Genomic DNA, 16,917 nt, shown 5'->3' with positions numbered 1-16,917 from the left:
TGTGTTATCAAATACAATTTACTTCATGCAGGACAGTCATTTTTCTTAGCTTATCCACCTGACATCTTGTCTCTTCTCTGTTCTCCCTCTCAGACCCCTCTGCCTCCTTCAAAGTGAGGACTTCTCCACGTCACACATCTCTCAGCATAACCAAAACTCTAACGGCAGCACAAAAGATGTCTCCAAGGCAGCTCGCTTCAACGAATGCTCTCTCAATCAGCCAATCACGTTTACTCAGTATTGTTTACATCACACAATAAGGTACGGATACTCAGCCAATCCAACTCTAGCTCATCGTCTTCCCCATACCAGCTGCAGATTGGACGTGTGTTTTGAAATAGAATGACTAGAATGGTTCTTCTCACAAAAAGCATTTAATAAAGGTTAAAAAAAATGAGAGCACTGATACCACTGAAAATCAGGTTATATATGTTCGACGGACACTGCTGTGATTCAAAAGCGTCTAGTAGCCGGTTCTATGTATTGATTCAGGTACTTTTATGCAAATTCAGTAGAACTTTTATACACCAATCTAGTTATTCTATATGTCCATTAATTTGCTGTGATTCTATTGTACCAGCAGGGGAAGTAGCTGATTGTCACATTTGGCATGGTGTTGGTTTCTGTTTTTAATTGTTTTGTTGCGGTATTCAGGTAAACTGATATTTGTAATTCCTGTCTGTAAACTCTCTGAGGTGCTATACCAATCCTATTTATTCTCATTAGATACTTGCAAAGTTTTACCAGCCTAGAAGTACACCACATTGGCCTTTTGAACTGTATTTAGAGGTAATTAGCTGACGAAACATACACAAATGAGGTTTTTATGTAAGTACTAGTAAATGAAATAAAAAAAATTTATCAGTTTCTCTAAAATACGGGTTTACGTGAGAACTAATATGGTTTCAGTCATAGTTGGAAATCACCTGTGTAGAAGAAGAATTGGATTTCTTTATTGTGTTCACTTTTTAACAGGTCTAGCAAAAATGATGGTTAGCGTGATTTGTACGATACACACCAAGAAAACCGACGTACACGTGTCATTTTTACTTTTGGAATGGGGAATATAAGAATCCCAGTTTTATACCTCTTTTTTTATGTTTTTGTTTTTATAGGTAACAGAGAAAATAAGGAACTGTATATTGTGAATGAACTTATGGGAGACACAGTGGTGTGCATAGACAGAGTCATAGAGTGGGAGATTGGGTGGGGTTAAACACTGATGTTTGTGTCAGTAAAATGCAACATAAAGGAAGATGTGCAAGGATAGGAATAATCTTAAACTTTAAATGAAACAACCAGTGATGCCAAACAAATGAACAGCTCCTGCAATTCCATCGTGATCTGCACCGTTGTCCTGGTGAACTTCAGCTCCACACACTGCCAAAGGCTGGAAATGCTCAGATGTAATTCTTTAATCAACAATAATTTGTTGTTAATTTGATCTAAAAGTTTGGATTTACATAGTGAAATTACTGCCATGCCATCAGTATCAGTTTAAAGATGCTTAAGGAGAAAAATCAGCACTAGCTAAGTGACATGCAGATGAGGTCAAAATAGGTCTGACGTTAGATAAATTCAGGATTTTAATCAAAGGAAGACTACCCATGCAAAATTAAATCTATAGTTTGGAAATGTCAACCTTTTCCTAACGATCATTGAAATGCATAGTAGAAACAATGGCTCATTTCCATTTCAAAAGAAGCGTGACAGTATCTATTCACCTCCAGATTAAGATTTTCTTTGTCCTTCAAAACCGGTCAGAGTTAATTAGGCATTTGCTGATACCTCATTCCTGTTCAGTATTGCAGCCTCTTTATTCAGTTTTTTCTTGACAGTGACAGATATTTTGTCCTAACTGGTGTTGTTGTGGAGTTTTTATATGCCAGCCTTAATATGAAGCTCCAACATGGGGTCAGCAAGCCACAAAGAGCTACTATACTGTCTTGACAAAGCATCACCTAAAACATGCATTTATCATTTGTTTCTCAAGACATGACTTGACACATACATCTGCTGTCTTTAAGAAACTCCTCCAGTTGGTCTCTGGCTGAAAACGCATTAATGTGTCGCAGTTTGTTAACCTTAGCAAGTTTGCTAACCTTAGCAAATTTACTCTCTGTTTATATATGACTTGTTGATAATTTGACTCATAGCATACTGTACATCAGTGCAGTTCTGTTTAATTTATCTAATCTTGCTTAAACAAGACGTGAAAAATATGTCTCCTGCTTCATAAACTTATTGACTTTAATCTATTGTCTAATGGTAGCTATCTAGATATATATGAGCACAGAGCAGCTCACATTGCAGCCGCCATGTGAGTAACTAAGAGAACACTCTTTATTTATTGTGAACATGAGTGTACAGGGGGTCAAAAATAGTTAGATTGTTATGGAAAATCTAAATTCAAAGATTGACCAAGTAATGTGCCCAGGCCATAATAGAGTATTGCAAGCCGTGCACACAATAAAGATGGATTTTTTTTAACATGGGCTATGATGAATGAGGTCACTAGTAAACACTATGGGTGTAACAAGGCTAACAAGAGTCAGGGACCCCCTCTAGGACATTCCTGGTTGATACAGTTTTAATCTGTCAAAACAAGTTTAGAAATATCAGAATACTACAAATCAAAAGGATTTCAAGATACTCACTACTTCTTTTGTGACAAAAATGGTAAATGCAAAATCAGCAATCATCTTTGTTTGTTTTTATCTAAAATCAGATCAATTTCCACAGAAAACTGAAGTTGTTTGTGCTTTCTGACAGTGTTTGTACATGCTCCTAGTATTTTGCAGATTGACACAAAGACCTAAGTATGTGCAGGATGATTAATTTAATCACGGAACTGGACTTATTATTTTTAAATGGAAGTGTGGTATCACTGGTATAACAATGATATTAAGGACTTGCCCTCAAATGCCAAGCTTCAGGGCCCAGCTCTGGCCTCATTAGTCTGTGCACACCATTTTCTGTACATACTGTATCTGCTTCAGATAATTTTGTTCTCAATCAAGAATCGGCTTTGTTGATGTCATTTGTTTTTGTTTTTCTGTTGTTGGCATTGTCTAATACATGCTGATATCATGTTTCACTCTAGTTTAAATTACTGCTTTGGGAAACCTCATCCCACTTTTATACCTATTTTGTTAGTTTATGTTATTTCTGTTTTTTGAATATTGGAGAAAATGATAAATTGTAAATGGTGACATTATTTATACTGTAAATGGTGGTTCGCTTATGTATTTATTGCATATCAAAGGATACTTCACTTGATAAGGAGCTACAAGGTATTTTAAAAGTGTAGTATGGTAATAGTGTGTGGATAGGGGAAGTGCAATCAGAGGGGCAGTTTAATATTCATGGTGCTAGACCCCTACTTGCCTCGGTGCCCCCTCATCAAGCAGCATATATTGATGTATGGACATACGATTCATTCAACTCAACCATCTGGTGCTTAGAACCATTTCAACACAGTTTACTGGTTACGCAAATGGAATGATGTCTTTGTACTGTAACTAAGAGAACAATACAAGATTTTGTTTTTCTTTTGTACTTTCATTCCATTGTATAAAATGCATAATCTCGTGTGGCATTAGTGGTTTTATGATAAGCATTAACTGTAGTTGTTAACTCTTGACACTTTTGCAGAGACTCTTAGGGATGTAACTTTTATTGGCGTCGAGGTTTCTGGTGTCTTGTCCTCATTAGTACTATTTGGAGGATGTAACGATGCTCTTTTTTCCCTTTTCACTTGTTTGATTTATGCTGCACTCATTGTTTCCAAAAGAAGTCACTTAGAAGAAAACCTGAGCCAGACCTGTCTTAATTCCTCTGTGATTTTTCTGTGACATACTGTATTGTTGTTCAAGAAATTAAAATGTTTTGATAAACCATGCAGCAGCGACTCTATGCTATTTGTTGCCCGTTTTGTGACTCCACCAGATCATTTTGATGTTTTTAGTGCTTTTTAAGAAGCAAGCTTTTCTTCTTTACTATTATCTAACAGTTTTAAAAAGTTTCTTTTTTATTGTTTTATATGAATACCAATTTAAATGCAATTTATGTAATTTACATTACACAGGGAAGGCACGAGAGGCCCCATGATACAAAACTTGCAACTGCCCAAGCATGCTTACATATATTCCCACACAAACACAATTGTTAATTTGCAAAAAGACAACCAAACCCTCTGAGAAACACTACCATAATCTAAATTTCTAACACAAACACCATCAAACTCTTTTACATATATTATCATATACTCTCAAATATAATCCTTTCACACCATAAACAAACTTAAAAAAAACTATCCTTTTCATGAAGGATAGTTTTTGATTAACTTTGAAAAACCAAAATGTAATCAAAATAGTTTATTAAAATATAAACTAGAATACAATTCATTTACAGACTTTTGATTTTTTATTTTACTAATTAAGTTTGCTTTTTAATATGTTTTGATTTAAAAAAAAATTAAATCCTTTTAAAATTACTTCAAAAATGTTTTCGTTTTTATTTTTCAGTAAAGAGTTTTGCTTGAGGAGAGAGCACTTACTAACATTGCTGTGAGTTATGAGTAGCATTTTGACATCAAAGGCTGAAGGAACTTTTCAAAAACATGACTGTAAATTAGCTCTTTTTACTTTTTATTTTTTGAAAACTTTGCTTGATGTATTTTGGTGATTGATTACAAAATCACCATTTGCCAGCTCTTATTAAAGTTACTTGAGTCAACACAATGCAAATTGTTGAAACATGTTGATAGCCAAGTTCAACTGCATTTTTAGCCATGCTTCAGATTTGACATTTTCCATACCCAATTCAATTGAAGATTCTCTTTTCAATTGGTGGTGCCTTTGGCTAACCACTACATCCTGGCTTGTAAAGATGTGTCATAAATGTCAGAACCAAAAAGAAGTTTCAAGTAAAAAAGTAATGTTATTTTTGCATTGCTAATTCAATGTGATAAAAAAGAAAACAGTAGCAACTTGAAATGCGTTTCCAGTGGAAAACACTAACCTGAATTCCTGTACAGCTGAAATTTGCCCTTTTAATACTGCTGAAATGTCTACAGGAGTTGAAATCCTGCTACTGCAACAGTAGGTGGAGTAGTTTGCTATTGATTTTCCAAGGGCTGTGTGAGTAAGTACCACAAAAAGTATTATATTGGAAAAACTACAATGAACATCAAGCAGAAAAGTACAAGCAGGAATGACGCAGAGTAGTACTACAGTTTAAAATATACACAATGCCACAACTGACGCAATGCTGACAGAGCTAAAGCATGCTCCATGAAACAAGTAGCTACCCAGACTTATTTTTCTATGGTGTTTAACGGTGAATTTCTCTCAAGGTGGCAATCTTCCTCCCAACCATATTTCAAATAGTTTTATGCACTTTAAAATTATTATTCTAAACATGACAGATGGGACACAGTGTTAAAGCAATCTGACAGATCTACAGTTCCAACATATAATTTATAACAATTTATTTCTAACATTATTGAACACAGTTCAGACTTTGAACACAATGGACATTTCCAGTTCCCTTTTTTTGCATTTTCACATTCTGTGCTGTTTGTGTTTAGGCACTGGACCTGGAACCATCTATCACAGTCATCACACTGGATCTGTTAAAGCATGAAGCAAAAAACATACATGTTTATACAGTAATATTCCATTCCTGTTACACACTAGGGTGTTTACTTGCTTTCAAATTTTGTATCTAGCATCAGGGTAAAGGCTTCCATCTGTATTTTTGCCATCATTCTTTTTCATAGCATAATAATTCAATACAATTCAGTTTATTTATATAGCGCCAATTCACAACACATGTTGTCTCAAGGCACTTCACAAAAGTCAGGTACATACATTCCAATTAATCCTAACCATTGAACAGTGCAGTCAGATTCAGTTATTTATTCAAATTGGATAAAAAGTTTTTCTATCTAAGGAAACCCAGCAGATTGCATCGAGTCAGAGATTTGTAGCATTCACTCATCCTGGATGAGCATGTAGAGACAGTGGACAATCACTGGCGTTGACTTTGCAGCAATCCCTCATACTGAGCATGCATGTAGCGACAGTGGAGAGGAAAAACTCCCTTTTAACAGGAAGAAACCTCCAGCAGAACCAGGCTCAGTGTGAGCGGCCATCTGCCATGACTGACTGGGGTTTTGAGAGAACAGAGCAGAGACACAAAAAGAACACAGAAGCACTGATCCAGGAGTACTTTCTATGGGAAGGAAAAGTAAATGTTAATGGATGTAGCTCCTTTAGTCGTTTCACCTAGAATCGACTAAAGGAGCCGAATCGACCTCTGGGACACTACCGGCGCTGTATTTCTCGCTGCTGAACGCCTGTCCATCTGTCTTCGGTGAGTAAATAAATCTCCGCTCAATAAAAAAAGAGCCGATTTTTAATATCCACATCTCCTAAATATAAGATATTTGTGCCTAAACATAACCTAGGCCAGGTCCTTTTGTACTTGTCTCGGTAAAAGTAATTAGTTGAGTCATACAACTCTGGCATGCCGCACACCGCCACTATGATCTGGTCCTCCATCTTCACTGACAACCGCTTCTTCTCCTCTGCGGGCCTTCACCCTACGTCACAGCCACATCCAGTCCCTGATTGGTTGACGCGACGCGAATTTAGAAAAAAGTTCAGATTTTTCAACTCGTCAATCGCACTCGGTCCGCTCCCGCTTCGCTCGGCGCGCCTTCCGCGCCGCATCCTTTGTCTCCTTCGCACCGCGACGCTCCGCTCCTGAACGCGCCTCTACATTGGGATAACATGTAAATCGGCCGCTCCTATCGCAGAAATCGCGTTCAGTGTGAACGCACCATTATACTCCTCCAGTTTGATGAAGATTGCGAACACCTGTCTCCCTCTCACCTCCTGAGCTCAAGCGGCATCTAGTGGTAAGGTAGTGTAAATAGCAGGCAAAAACAAACAGAATATCCCAGATCCCGACAAAACCGGGTCGCTGGGGCGGTAGGCTCAGCAGAGACACCCAGACTTCTCCAACGTGCGCAGCTTCAGGTATTACAGCTAGAAACCACTGATCAGGCCCAAATCTGGGTGTAGAGATGGAGTCAGTTACTGAACCTTCAGAGGCACAGGAAAACACCAAAGCAGTCTTCTATCACCTGAAGAACATTTCCCGTATTAAATGACTACTTTCTCAGCAGGATCTTGAAAACATATACATGCATATATCTTTAGTCTAATTTAGTCTAATCGATTACTGCAACAGTGTCTTCACTGTTCTGCCTAAAAAGTCAGACAGCTGCACCTGATCCAGAACGCTGCTGCCCTCAACCTCACTAAAACTAAAAAAGTAGAGCCTATTACCCCAGTTTTAAAGTCCTTACACTGGCTCTCTGTATCTGAAAAATATACTTTAAATGCTTCTGCTAGTTTATAAGTCACTAAATGGCTTAGCACCAAAATACATTAAATATTTGTTGTCGTATCTTTTTTATCTTGTCTTTTATCCTTCCAGACCAGGTCTTCTGGTTCAAATCTACTCAGAATCCCTAGAATCAGAACCAAACATGGAGAAGCAGTATTCATTTTTTATGCTCCACTAATCTGGAACCTCCTTCCAGAAAACTGCAAAATTACTGAATCCCTGAGTTCTTTTAAATGAAGTTTAAAAACTTTAAAAAAAAAATGTTTGCTGTAATCCATTTTCTTCTGTAGATTGAGAATCTAGCCAGAGATTATATGACTGGGCTTTTATGCAATTATTATAATCTTTTTTTTTTTAAAGGACTAGGTTATCTTAAATCTAAAATGAAACCTGATCTGCTCTCAGAAATGCTAAGACTTCTTCTCTGAAGCCGATTCCTCTTCTCTGGTAGGCTACAACATTGTCATTAGGCTTTGCAAGGACATGTCCATAGGTGATGATCAAAGTAGAAATTTAGCCAAACTGTAAACTAGTTATTTTGAAAATACAGCTAAATTCAAATGACGAGCTGTCAAAACAAACCGTTTTACTGTAGCTGCTGCTATTAGAACTGGCCAATACATTCTATCCTACAACAACAACCCCGGGAATAAGGACGACAAAGGAGGGAATTACAGCACGGTCACAACAGGAAGTTAGAAAAGTAACACACCAACAAGCTAGCAAAAATGTTGTTTACTGTTGCACTGTTATAGAGCATGACAGGACCAAAACTTAAACAAATGTAAGCACATGTTCCATTATTTGGTTTTGTTTACATAAAAGCTAGTATTTACACTGTGTTACACATTGCTGCTGCAACATAGCATTTTTGTCAGCAAAAAAATATGCATATTTTTTATTCCTGTTTAGCTTCCTAAAACCTAGCATTTGCACTGTAGCACAAAAAGCTTTGAATGTAAGTTAGAAAATTACTATGCTAACAGAAATGTTAACTTCTTTGCTGGTTTAGATAGACTACAAGCATGTCTTGAAGACATAAAAACTTGGAAGACTTAAAATTTTTTGCTTCTAAATTCAGACAAGACAGAAGTTGTTGTCTTTGGACCGGAGTCTTTAAAAAAGAAACTGCTTAGTCAATCACTTAACCTGGATGACATTAAATTGACCTCTGGTAATAAAGTAAAAAACCTTGGTGTTATTTTTGACCAGGACATGTCATTTAAATCCCTTATTAAACAGGTTTCTAGGATTTCCTTCTTTCACCGCCAGAACATTGCCAAAATTAGAAATATCCTATCCAGGAGTGACCCTGAAAAACTAGTCCATGCATTTGTTACTTCAAGGCTGGACTATTGTAATTCTTTACTATCAGGATGTCCACAAAATGCAGTTAAAAGCCTTCAGCTGATTCAAAATGCTGCAGCAAGAGTTCTGATGAAAATTAAAAAGAGAGATCATATTTCTCCTATTTTAGCTTCCCTTCATTGGCTCCCTGTTAAATCCAGAATAGAATTTAAAATTCTCCTCCTCACATATAAAGCCCTTAATGATCTAGCTCCATCATACATCAGATATCTGATGGTTCCATATGTTCCTAACAGAGCACTTTGTTCTCAGACCGCAGGTTTACTGGTGGTTCCTAGAGTCTCTAGAAATAGAATGGGAGGCAGATCCTTTAGTTATCAGGCTCCTCTCCTGTGGAACCAGCTCCCAGTTTTAGTCCGTGAGGCAGACACCCTGTCTACTTTTAAGGCTAGGCTTAAAACGTTCCTTTTTGATAAAGCTTATAGTTAGAGTTGCTTAGGTTATCCTGAGCTATCTTCCTTTTTTTTTACCTCCGCCTTCCTCCCTCCCTGTTGGATGGAGTAAGGGGGAGTCAGGTTTAGCCTAAATCGGCTCAGTTATGGTTGAGGTGCAAACACACCATCCATTTCTGCTACCTGTATGACCCCTTCTCTTTTCCAGTGGTTATAATCAGTCTGACAGAGAGAGGTATCCCAATCCTTGTGGTTTTTAGTGTAACAATGGCCATCAGTGGGCTCTAGATGGACAAACTTTATCAGTTTATTATTTTACTTAGTGCCCCTACATGTGGCCTGTTCTGAGGTGGCCGGGCTCTGGCACTCGGTGGTTTGATCTGGCCTCCCCGGCGGCCGCCCGCCGTTCCGGACCTACTGCGGGGTGCCTTGAGATGACATTGTTGTAAATAAGCGCTATATAAATAAATAAACTGAAACTGAAACTATCTCTGTAGTTATGCTGCTATAGGCTTAGGCTGCTGGAGGACATAATGACCACTTTCACCCTCTTCGTTACATTCTCACACTACTCTTCAATTTTGCATTATTTGCTGTTATTTCAGTTTTAAACTTTATGTTCGCTCTCTTTTCTCTTCCTAGAAGCTACACCTGGCCTGACTCTGTGTCTACCTGTGACACCTTTCTGGAGAGGGGCATTGTACAAGCTTCTGCTGGCAACAACTTAATGCTCACTTTCTACAGATGATCCACTTGGCCCTGTCTTTCAGTGTTTAACCCTTTCTCTCTCCTAGATATAGCTACTGACTGAGCTTTTACTGTAACTAATTATATGTGCTCTCTTTCAGACTCTAACCTTGAAAACTGGCTCAGAGTTTATCTGTTCTTTCTTTCTAGGTGAAACGACTAAAGGAGCTACATCCATTAACATTTACTTTTCCTTCCCATAGAAAGTACTCCTGGATCAGTGCTTCTGTGTTCTTTTTGTGTCTCTGCTCTGTTCTCTCAAACCCCCAGTCGGTTGTGGCAGATGGCCGCTCACACTGAGCCTGGTTCTGCTGGAGGTTTCTTCCTGTTAAAAGGGAGTTTTTCCTCTCCACTGTCGCTACATGCATGCTCAGTATGAGGGATTGCTGCAAAGTCAACGCCAGTGACTGTCCACTTTCTCTACATGCTCATCCAGGAGGAGTGAATGCTACAAATCTCTGACTCGATGCAATCTGCTGGGTTTCCTTAGATAGAAAAACTTTTTATCCAATTTGAATAAAAACCTAACTCCGACTGCACTGTTCAATGGTTAGGATTAATTGGAATGTATGTACCTGACTTTTGTGAAGTGCCTTGAGACAACATGTGTTGTGAATTGGCGCTATATAAATAAACTGAATTGAATTGAATATGTTTAGAGGAGAGCAGAAACAAAACCAACAGCTGAAAGCAACTTCCCACTTGTCACAGATACCTTCATCACCAATGTTGAAAGGTAACATGCTAACAAAAATGTTGTTAACTGTTGCACTGTTAGCAACAGAAACAAAAAAAAACTGATTTTACATACGGGTGCTTTTCCCATTTTCCCCTGAGCACGTTTGGTGATGAAATAGCCTTATAATTGGTACACATTTTGCTTCTATTCATACTCGCCAGGGGGACTTTTTATACATCAAATGGTTTATTTACAGGTAACATATCATTTGAAAAAGACAAAATGGAAATGCACTGGCACAAAATCTAATTACAACTTGGTAGAGAGTAAACTGACACAGAGGGCATTTTCACATGTAGTTACCTTTTACATACAAGCTAGCATTACCACAGTAAGACATCTAGTTGATACAAAAAGTTGGGAAAGTTGTGGTTTAAAACCCTCAAGAGCCATTCCTCCATATGTTATGGCATTGTTTATGATCTAGATAGGTAGCCTGATGACAGAGTTCTGCAGTGTTCAATATGTTGCAGGAGAAGCACCTTCAGCCACAGGACGATTCCTCCAAAGTGCAGGAAAGAACATTAAAGCTGCTGATTCCTGGCAACATCTGTTAGGCTCTTTAAGAAAAAAATAATAACCCAGATATTTCATTCAGTCATCACTTGATCTTTTTATTGTAGACTTAACTGTGCATAAATAAATAATAAAACTAATGTCTTCATTACATGGCATTATTTATTAATATATGCATTATTTTATATGTTGTTTGATTTTATTATTATTTGTATTATCATTACATAATCAATTAAGGAATTCCTTCATTAATGAATGAATGGATCATTCATTCATTCATCCATCCATTCATCCATTCATTCATTCATTCATTCATTCATTCATTCATGTGGTAACAGTGATAATTGGCCACCATAATCAAACCAGCTCAAGCTGCCAGTGTTCAAATGTTTACAAACCTAGGAAAATTGAAAGCAGTGGCCCTGTGTTGTTTGCTTTTGGATAATAAGAGTTATTTATTGTTCTTTTCTAAATAAAATTTAGAATTTAAGCTGAATTTTCCCAAACAAATCTTTTCACGTGTCTGCTGCACTTTTTTCAGACTGCAGTTGATGGCCACTAGATGGCTCTACTGGACCGGTCAGTAACATTAACATTTGGATTATTTCCATTCACTTTACCTTCCAATATTTTTCTGCTAATATCATCTTACAGCTGGGCAGATATAATTTTTTTAGTTGAAAAATATTATCCAAGTGGAACTGAGAACATATTATTATAAAAAATAATAATCACTCACTCAAAAGGTTGTAGTTTTTACCTCATTAACATTGCCAATCAGTGGGGCAGAGAACTAAAATAGCAAGTTGGATGTAACTGCTTCAACATCAGCAATCACCCAGAAACGTTATAGCTCCATAGGAAACGAGGGGCTCTCTTCTTCCTTTCTTATAATTCCATGTAAGAGGACATGAGTTTACCAAACCTGCAGACACATCAGCATCACAAAGTGGACAAAAGTGAGGACAAAGCTGCGGATATCCCGATTCCATGGACAGGAAAACTTCTCTTCCTCTACCATCTCACTCAGAGACTGACATCCTCATATAAGCAGCACACACTGTGGCATTGTTGAGTGCCTCATCCAGACACTGCTCTCACATTACAACACTGGAGACTTAATGTCATGGTCTCTTTTGATCATCTCTCTTTGTGCTATTAAAGCACATATTTTTATCTTCACATAAATGTCCCTGTTAAAATTAATCAAACTAAGATCTCTAAATACGGATGAAAACATGTATTTCCAGTTTAATGCTTTGAACTGAGCCCCTCTGATTTCTTATCAATCTCATGACATCTCCACACCAAATTAGCTAGGGTACACCCCCTTCATCCTCACTTACTTATATATGCTGAAAGCAAAGATCTGTTTTTCATTATGGGGTCAGGGGCCAAATCTCTGACGTGCCAACCTCTGAAATACATCTGAAGCCAGTCGGGCATAGCCTCTACCTTCCTCTTTGCAAACAGGATGTTGTTGCAAAGCTTTTGATCAATGCATTGTTGCATCCTCCACTGCATTGAATTAAGGAACAGAAACTTGCAATTTTACGCTTTTGCATGAAAAGCAAAATAAAAGTCCTGCACAGTTTTTGCATTTCCATAGCAACCTTATCAGTATCTGGCAGAGGAAAGGAGAAAGTGCTCAGGGGGAGTGTAAAGTGTCATGTGTTGGGCAGCTTACTCTGACTTCTCTAATCTATCCAAATAAACTGTCTTATTTCCTACCCCCCTGGTTCCAGGGGTTATCAAAGACTCCCCCCCGCCCCCCTCCCACCCCACCTAAGCTCCTACTGCAGCCTTTAACACAGCTCAGCCTGCTCCCACACCGCATTCGCATTTAAGGCAACACAGGATACAGGCTACACGACTCATATCACATCTTAAACCGGAGTCAGAGTCAGGAAACAGCATGTCAGGAAAGGAAGTGCTGAAGCTAATGGGAAAGCACATTTTGCTCCAACTATTCAGAGCTTTTTTCTGAGTCTCTCTATAACAGGTCTGAGGCTAATTTCAATGTTTTTCTAACAACTAGCAAATATTGGGTAAAACAAAAAGGAGAAAAAAAGAGTGCAGTCTTAGAAGGGAGTAGAAACTCAACCTTCACCTGGTGAACACCCTCGAGATCTGGAGGGAGAAGGTTTAAATCAGGAGGAAATTCTTGAAATTCTCAACGTCTGCTGTCGCCATCAAACTGCAGGAGCGCTTAGTGTTGGGGTAGCCCTTACGGTAAGTACAGATGAGATGTGATAATTTCTTCATTATGAGTTTGTTGTGGAGATAAAGCATGTTCACAAATGATGGCATTAAAAGACAAGCACAAAAGCTTCTTAGAAGAGTAAAAGGTGGACTTTCAAGACAGGAAGCAGTATTTAAAAAACAATACAGCGCTCTTTAGGCTTTTGGATTGTCAGATAACAGAGATTTTATTTCATTAATTAAGAATACAAACCAAAATTCTTGTCAAAAAGTTTTCTTTCCAACATTAATGTGAGACATAAAATGTGTTCAAATAGTACCTGAACATTGAAATACTTAAATAGGAAGCTTACATGTAACAGTTATCACTGTTAACACTGCTCTGATGATTGGTGCTATGTTCTGTTATTGTTGGTTGTGGCTCATTGTTCTAGGTGATGGTTATCCTGAAGTTTGGGGTGGGTGGAGTCATCGAAGCCCATTTACTCCATACAAAGCGCCGTGAATTTATCCATGTTGACTCTTCACACATTTCATCACGTTATTTAAAAAACCATTCCTTAATGGCTGAGCCCTTCATCAGCGCTTTTTGTGTTATCTGGGGTTGGCATTACAGGTCAGAGAAGATTTTGTGATCAAAAGTAAATGGACACAGTTATTTAAAGAGATTTATTCAGCAGTTTATTTCTAAAAAACTAGAGACCCTTTAATAAAAATATACTATAAACTTTCTCCCATTTATTTGACAAAATACAAAAGAAGTGAAGGGGTGTGAATACTTTTGCAAGGCACCATAATTGAAATTTTTAAATAATTTTTTAATAATTGAAATAATTTTTTACACATGAACTGAACAGGGTTGACACTGGTAGTTTCTTCCTGCAGGATACACAGCAGAGGATATGAGTCTGTCACAGCATGGGACGCTGGAGAAGACGTTCTCTGATCACGGCCACTCATCCAGAGCCGGGTCAGGAGTTGTGGTGCCACCCCCTTACTCACTGGGTGGCAGCGAAGCTGCAGATGGTCCCCTGGAGCTGAGGGGTTCTCTAGACTGCTGGGCCTGCTCTGTGCTTGTGACTGCACAGAATCTCATCATCGCACTCATCAATGGTGGGCTGGCCAGCATCATCTTTGGCGTCATCCTGACCCCTGCTCTGGCCATGATCATATTTGGCTTCCTCTGCCATTCTACAGTAAGTTTTTGGATTAGAAATATGCAATAACTTGTTAAACATGTCTTGGAATGATGCTGCTAGCTGCACAGCAGAGAGACATGGGGGGAGCTGTTTTTCCAGGGATTTGACACTGTTTTCTCAGATCTCACTGGAACTTTCTGGAGCTTAACTTTAACTTTTTGCAGCTGTGACATGCTGCTCTAGATTGTTTCCACAGTGCATAGCGGGGTAATAAATTATGCTTACGGCAAAGCAAAAAAAATCCTGTGAATTAACCTACATATTGTATTAACATGGACACATCTGTTGCTCTCATATCTTCATCTACTCCTCATCTCTCCCACTCCTACTCTCCAGGTGCAGCCCAATGGAACATCCGTGTACTGCTCAGACCTGCTGGACGATACCAGCTGTGTGGCTCTGCTGGTAGTGGGCTTCCTGCTGTTGACCCCTCTGTTGGTGCTGGCGCTAGCAGCCTACTGCCGCCTGGCTCGGCACCTACAGCTCAGCATGTGCTTCATTCCCTACAGCCGCGCTGTCTACAAGAATTTGCCAACCTCACGCCAACGGAGACCCAGCGCAGGAGGCTGCTGTGGCCAAAAAGAAGGAAAGGAGCGGGATGGGAAGGGCAGCGTTTGGGTTTAGGAGAGAAAGATGGATCAGCATTGTAATTATGAGTGAAAGCCTAACTGAATACCTTAAATATCTCATCCTTTTTATTGTTTGCTATTGCTGAGTGGAAGTTTTTTTGTATTGTCTGTGTTGCTTTAGTATACTGTCTATGGAACAAATTTTATACCTGTTTTACAGTAAAATGAGCATTTATGTGCAGAACTTTGAGTTTTACATAGAAGCCTCACCATGAAGGCCTGCAAATTGAAAGCAAACATATTTTCACATGGTTAAATTCAAGCAACATTTAAAAGATAAAATACAGCATTCCTTTTACTGCACTCTAAAAACTGCTAGGTCAGAAAAACTGAATTTTGGTTATTTTGCTAATCGAGTCCCAAATGAACCGATCCAGTCCTGTGTTGATTTAACACAAGAGGGTTAAGTTATGGGTTTGACTTAGCAAAATGTACCAGGTTATTAAACCAAAATAATAGATTAAAGGGACTAACGTTGAGGCTAGCAAAAAGTAAGAATTAAAAATAATCCAGAATCTGAATAATTCTTATTTTGTTTTTCTCACCCAACTGCATTCAAAATGACCAAATTTAACAAACATATAGAAAACCACATTATGAAACATTTAGCGACAAAGTATTGAATTTGGATAGCGAACTTCATATTGAGATTTTAACAACCTAATCAAAACTGTGGCCATATTTCATATTTTGTTATGATACAACCACAAACTTCAATGTGTTTCTTTGGGATTTTATATTTTACAAATAAAAGTTTGAAAAAAGTGGTGTGCTCTTGTATTAAGCCTTCCTAGTTAGTACTTTGTTACAGAGCTGCTGCCACCACCAAGTTTCACAGTGGTATCCACATATTTGTTGTATCCCTTAATGGTAAATGAACTGAACTTCTATAGTGCTTTTCCAGTCATACAGACCACACAAAGCGCTTTACACTAGAGCCACATTCACCCTCACTAACGCTCACACATTCATACACCAATACACAGGTGGGCAACTTGAGGTTAAGTGCCTTGCCCAGGGGCACATCAACATATGGCAGGAGGAAGCTGGAATTGAACCCACAACCTTCTGATTGCAAGACAACTAGTCTTCCTACTGAGCCACAGTCACCTCTAATATTCCCTCACCTGAGCTGTGGATCTATTAAGCTCCTCCAGAGTTACCACAGGCCCCTTAGCTGCTTCCTTGGTTTATACTGCTAGCCCTTGAATTGTGTTTTTTTTAAAGTTTTTTTTGGTAACAAAAAAAAAAAAAAAAGTAATAGTTAATAATAGTAATTATTATAAAGACAACTGTTTTATTATTAATTTATACTGAAAGATATTCTTAAATAAACTATTCTTTAGATTCTGTATTCAAATTCAGAGAAAGCACAAAGGACCACAAAAGTTGTTCTACACCAGGAGTGCATTGCAGGGTTATAGTTGTGCAGTGTGACAAACAATTCTGGTAACAGTAAATGATCTGAAATAAATATGTAACAAGAAGAGATGTAACAGCAGAAAAAATACTGAACATTATAAAAAAATGCATAGATACTAGCTGGACCACAAAGATGCTGTGTTTATGCTAAAAGTGTAAAACAAGACAAAGGAAAAAATTAAAAAGCCTGAGAGGACATTTTTTAAAACAACTTTAAAAGATTAAATCAAAAAAAGAAAAGATTTTGCCACAGCACTTCTTCAGATGTCTTGAGCTGCTGGTAC

The 16,917-nt window shown here is 38.1% G+C and overlaps 2 protein-coding genes across 3 annotated transcripts in view; both read left to right on the top strand.

The window, feature by feature from the left end:
- Positions 1-3,903, top strand: part of LOC124877008 — a 30,240-nt gene extending 26,337 nt beyond the window's left edge. For both annotated transcript variants that reach the window (XM_047380104.1, XM_047380103.1), the window contains one exon: positions 94-3,903. In XM_047380104.1, the coding sequence (XP_047236060.1) occupies positions 94-117 (24 nt within the window). In that variant the 3' untranslated portion in view covers positions 118-3,903. The remainder of the gene's footprint in view (positions 1-93) is intronic.
- Positions 3,904-13,015: 9,112 nt separating this feature from the next.
- Positions 13,016-15,778, top strand: tmem88a (transmembrane protein 88 a). Its single transcript, XM_047379311.1, has 3 exons — positions 13,016-13,413; positions 14,269-14,579; positions 14,919-15,778. The coding sequence occupies exons 2-3, from the start codon at positions 14,286-14,288 to the stop codon at positions 15,204-15,206; spliced, it is 582 nt and encodes a 193-aa protein (XP_047235267.1). The 5' UTR covers positions 13,016-13,413; positions 14,269-14,285; the 3' UTR covers positions 15,207-15,778.
- Positions 15,779-16,917: the final 1,139 nt, after the last annotated feature.

Source organism: Girardinichthys multiradiatus, chromosome 11 (genome assembly GCF_021462225.1).
Source record: "Girardinichthys multiradiatus isolate DD_20200921_A chromosome 11, DD_fGirMul_XY1, whole genome shotgun sequence".
Classification (NCBI taxonomy): domain Eukaryota; kingdom Metazoa; phylum Chordata; class Actinopteri; order Cyprinodontiformes; family Goodeidae; genus Girardinichthys; species Girardinichthys multiradiatus.
Note: the sequence above shows the minus strand (reverse complement) of the source record. Positions and strands in the feature narration are given on the sequence as shown.

Coding starts and splice junctions, on each gene's coding strand:
- tmem88a (XM_047379311.1), top strand. CDS start 14,286: ATGAGTCTGTCACAGCATGGGACGCTGGAGAAGACGTTCTCTGATCAC. Junction 14,580..14,918: donor GCTTCCTCTGCCATTCTACA/GTAAGTTTTTGG, acceptor CCTACTCTCCAG/GTGCAGCCCAATGGAACATC.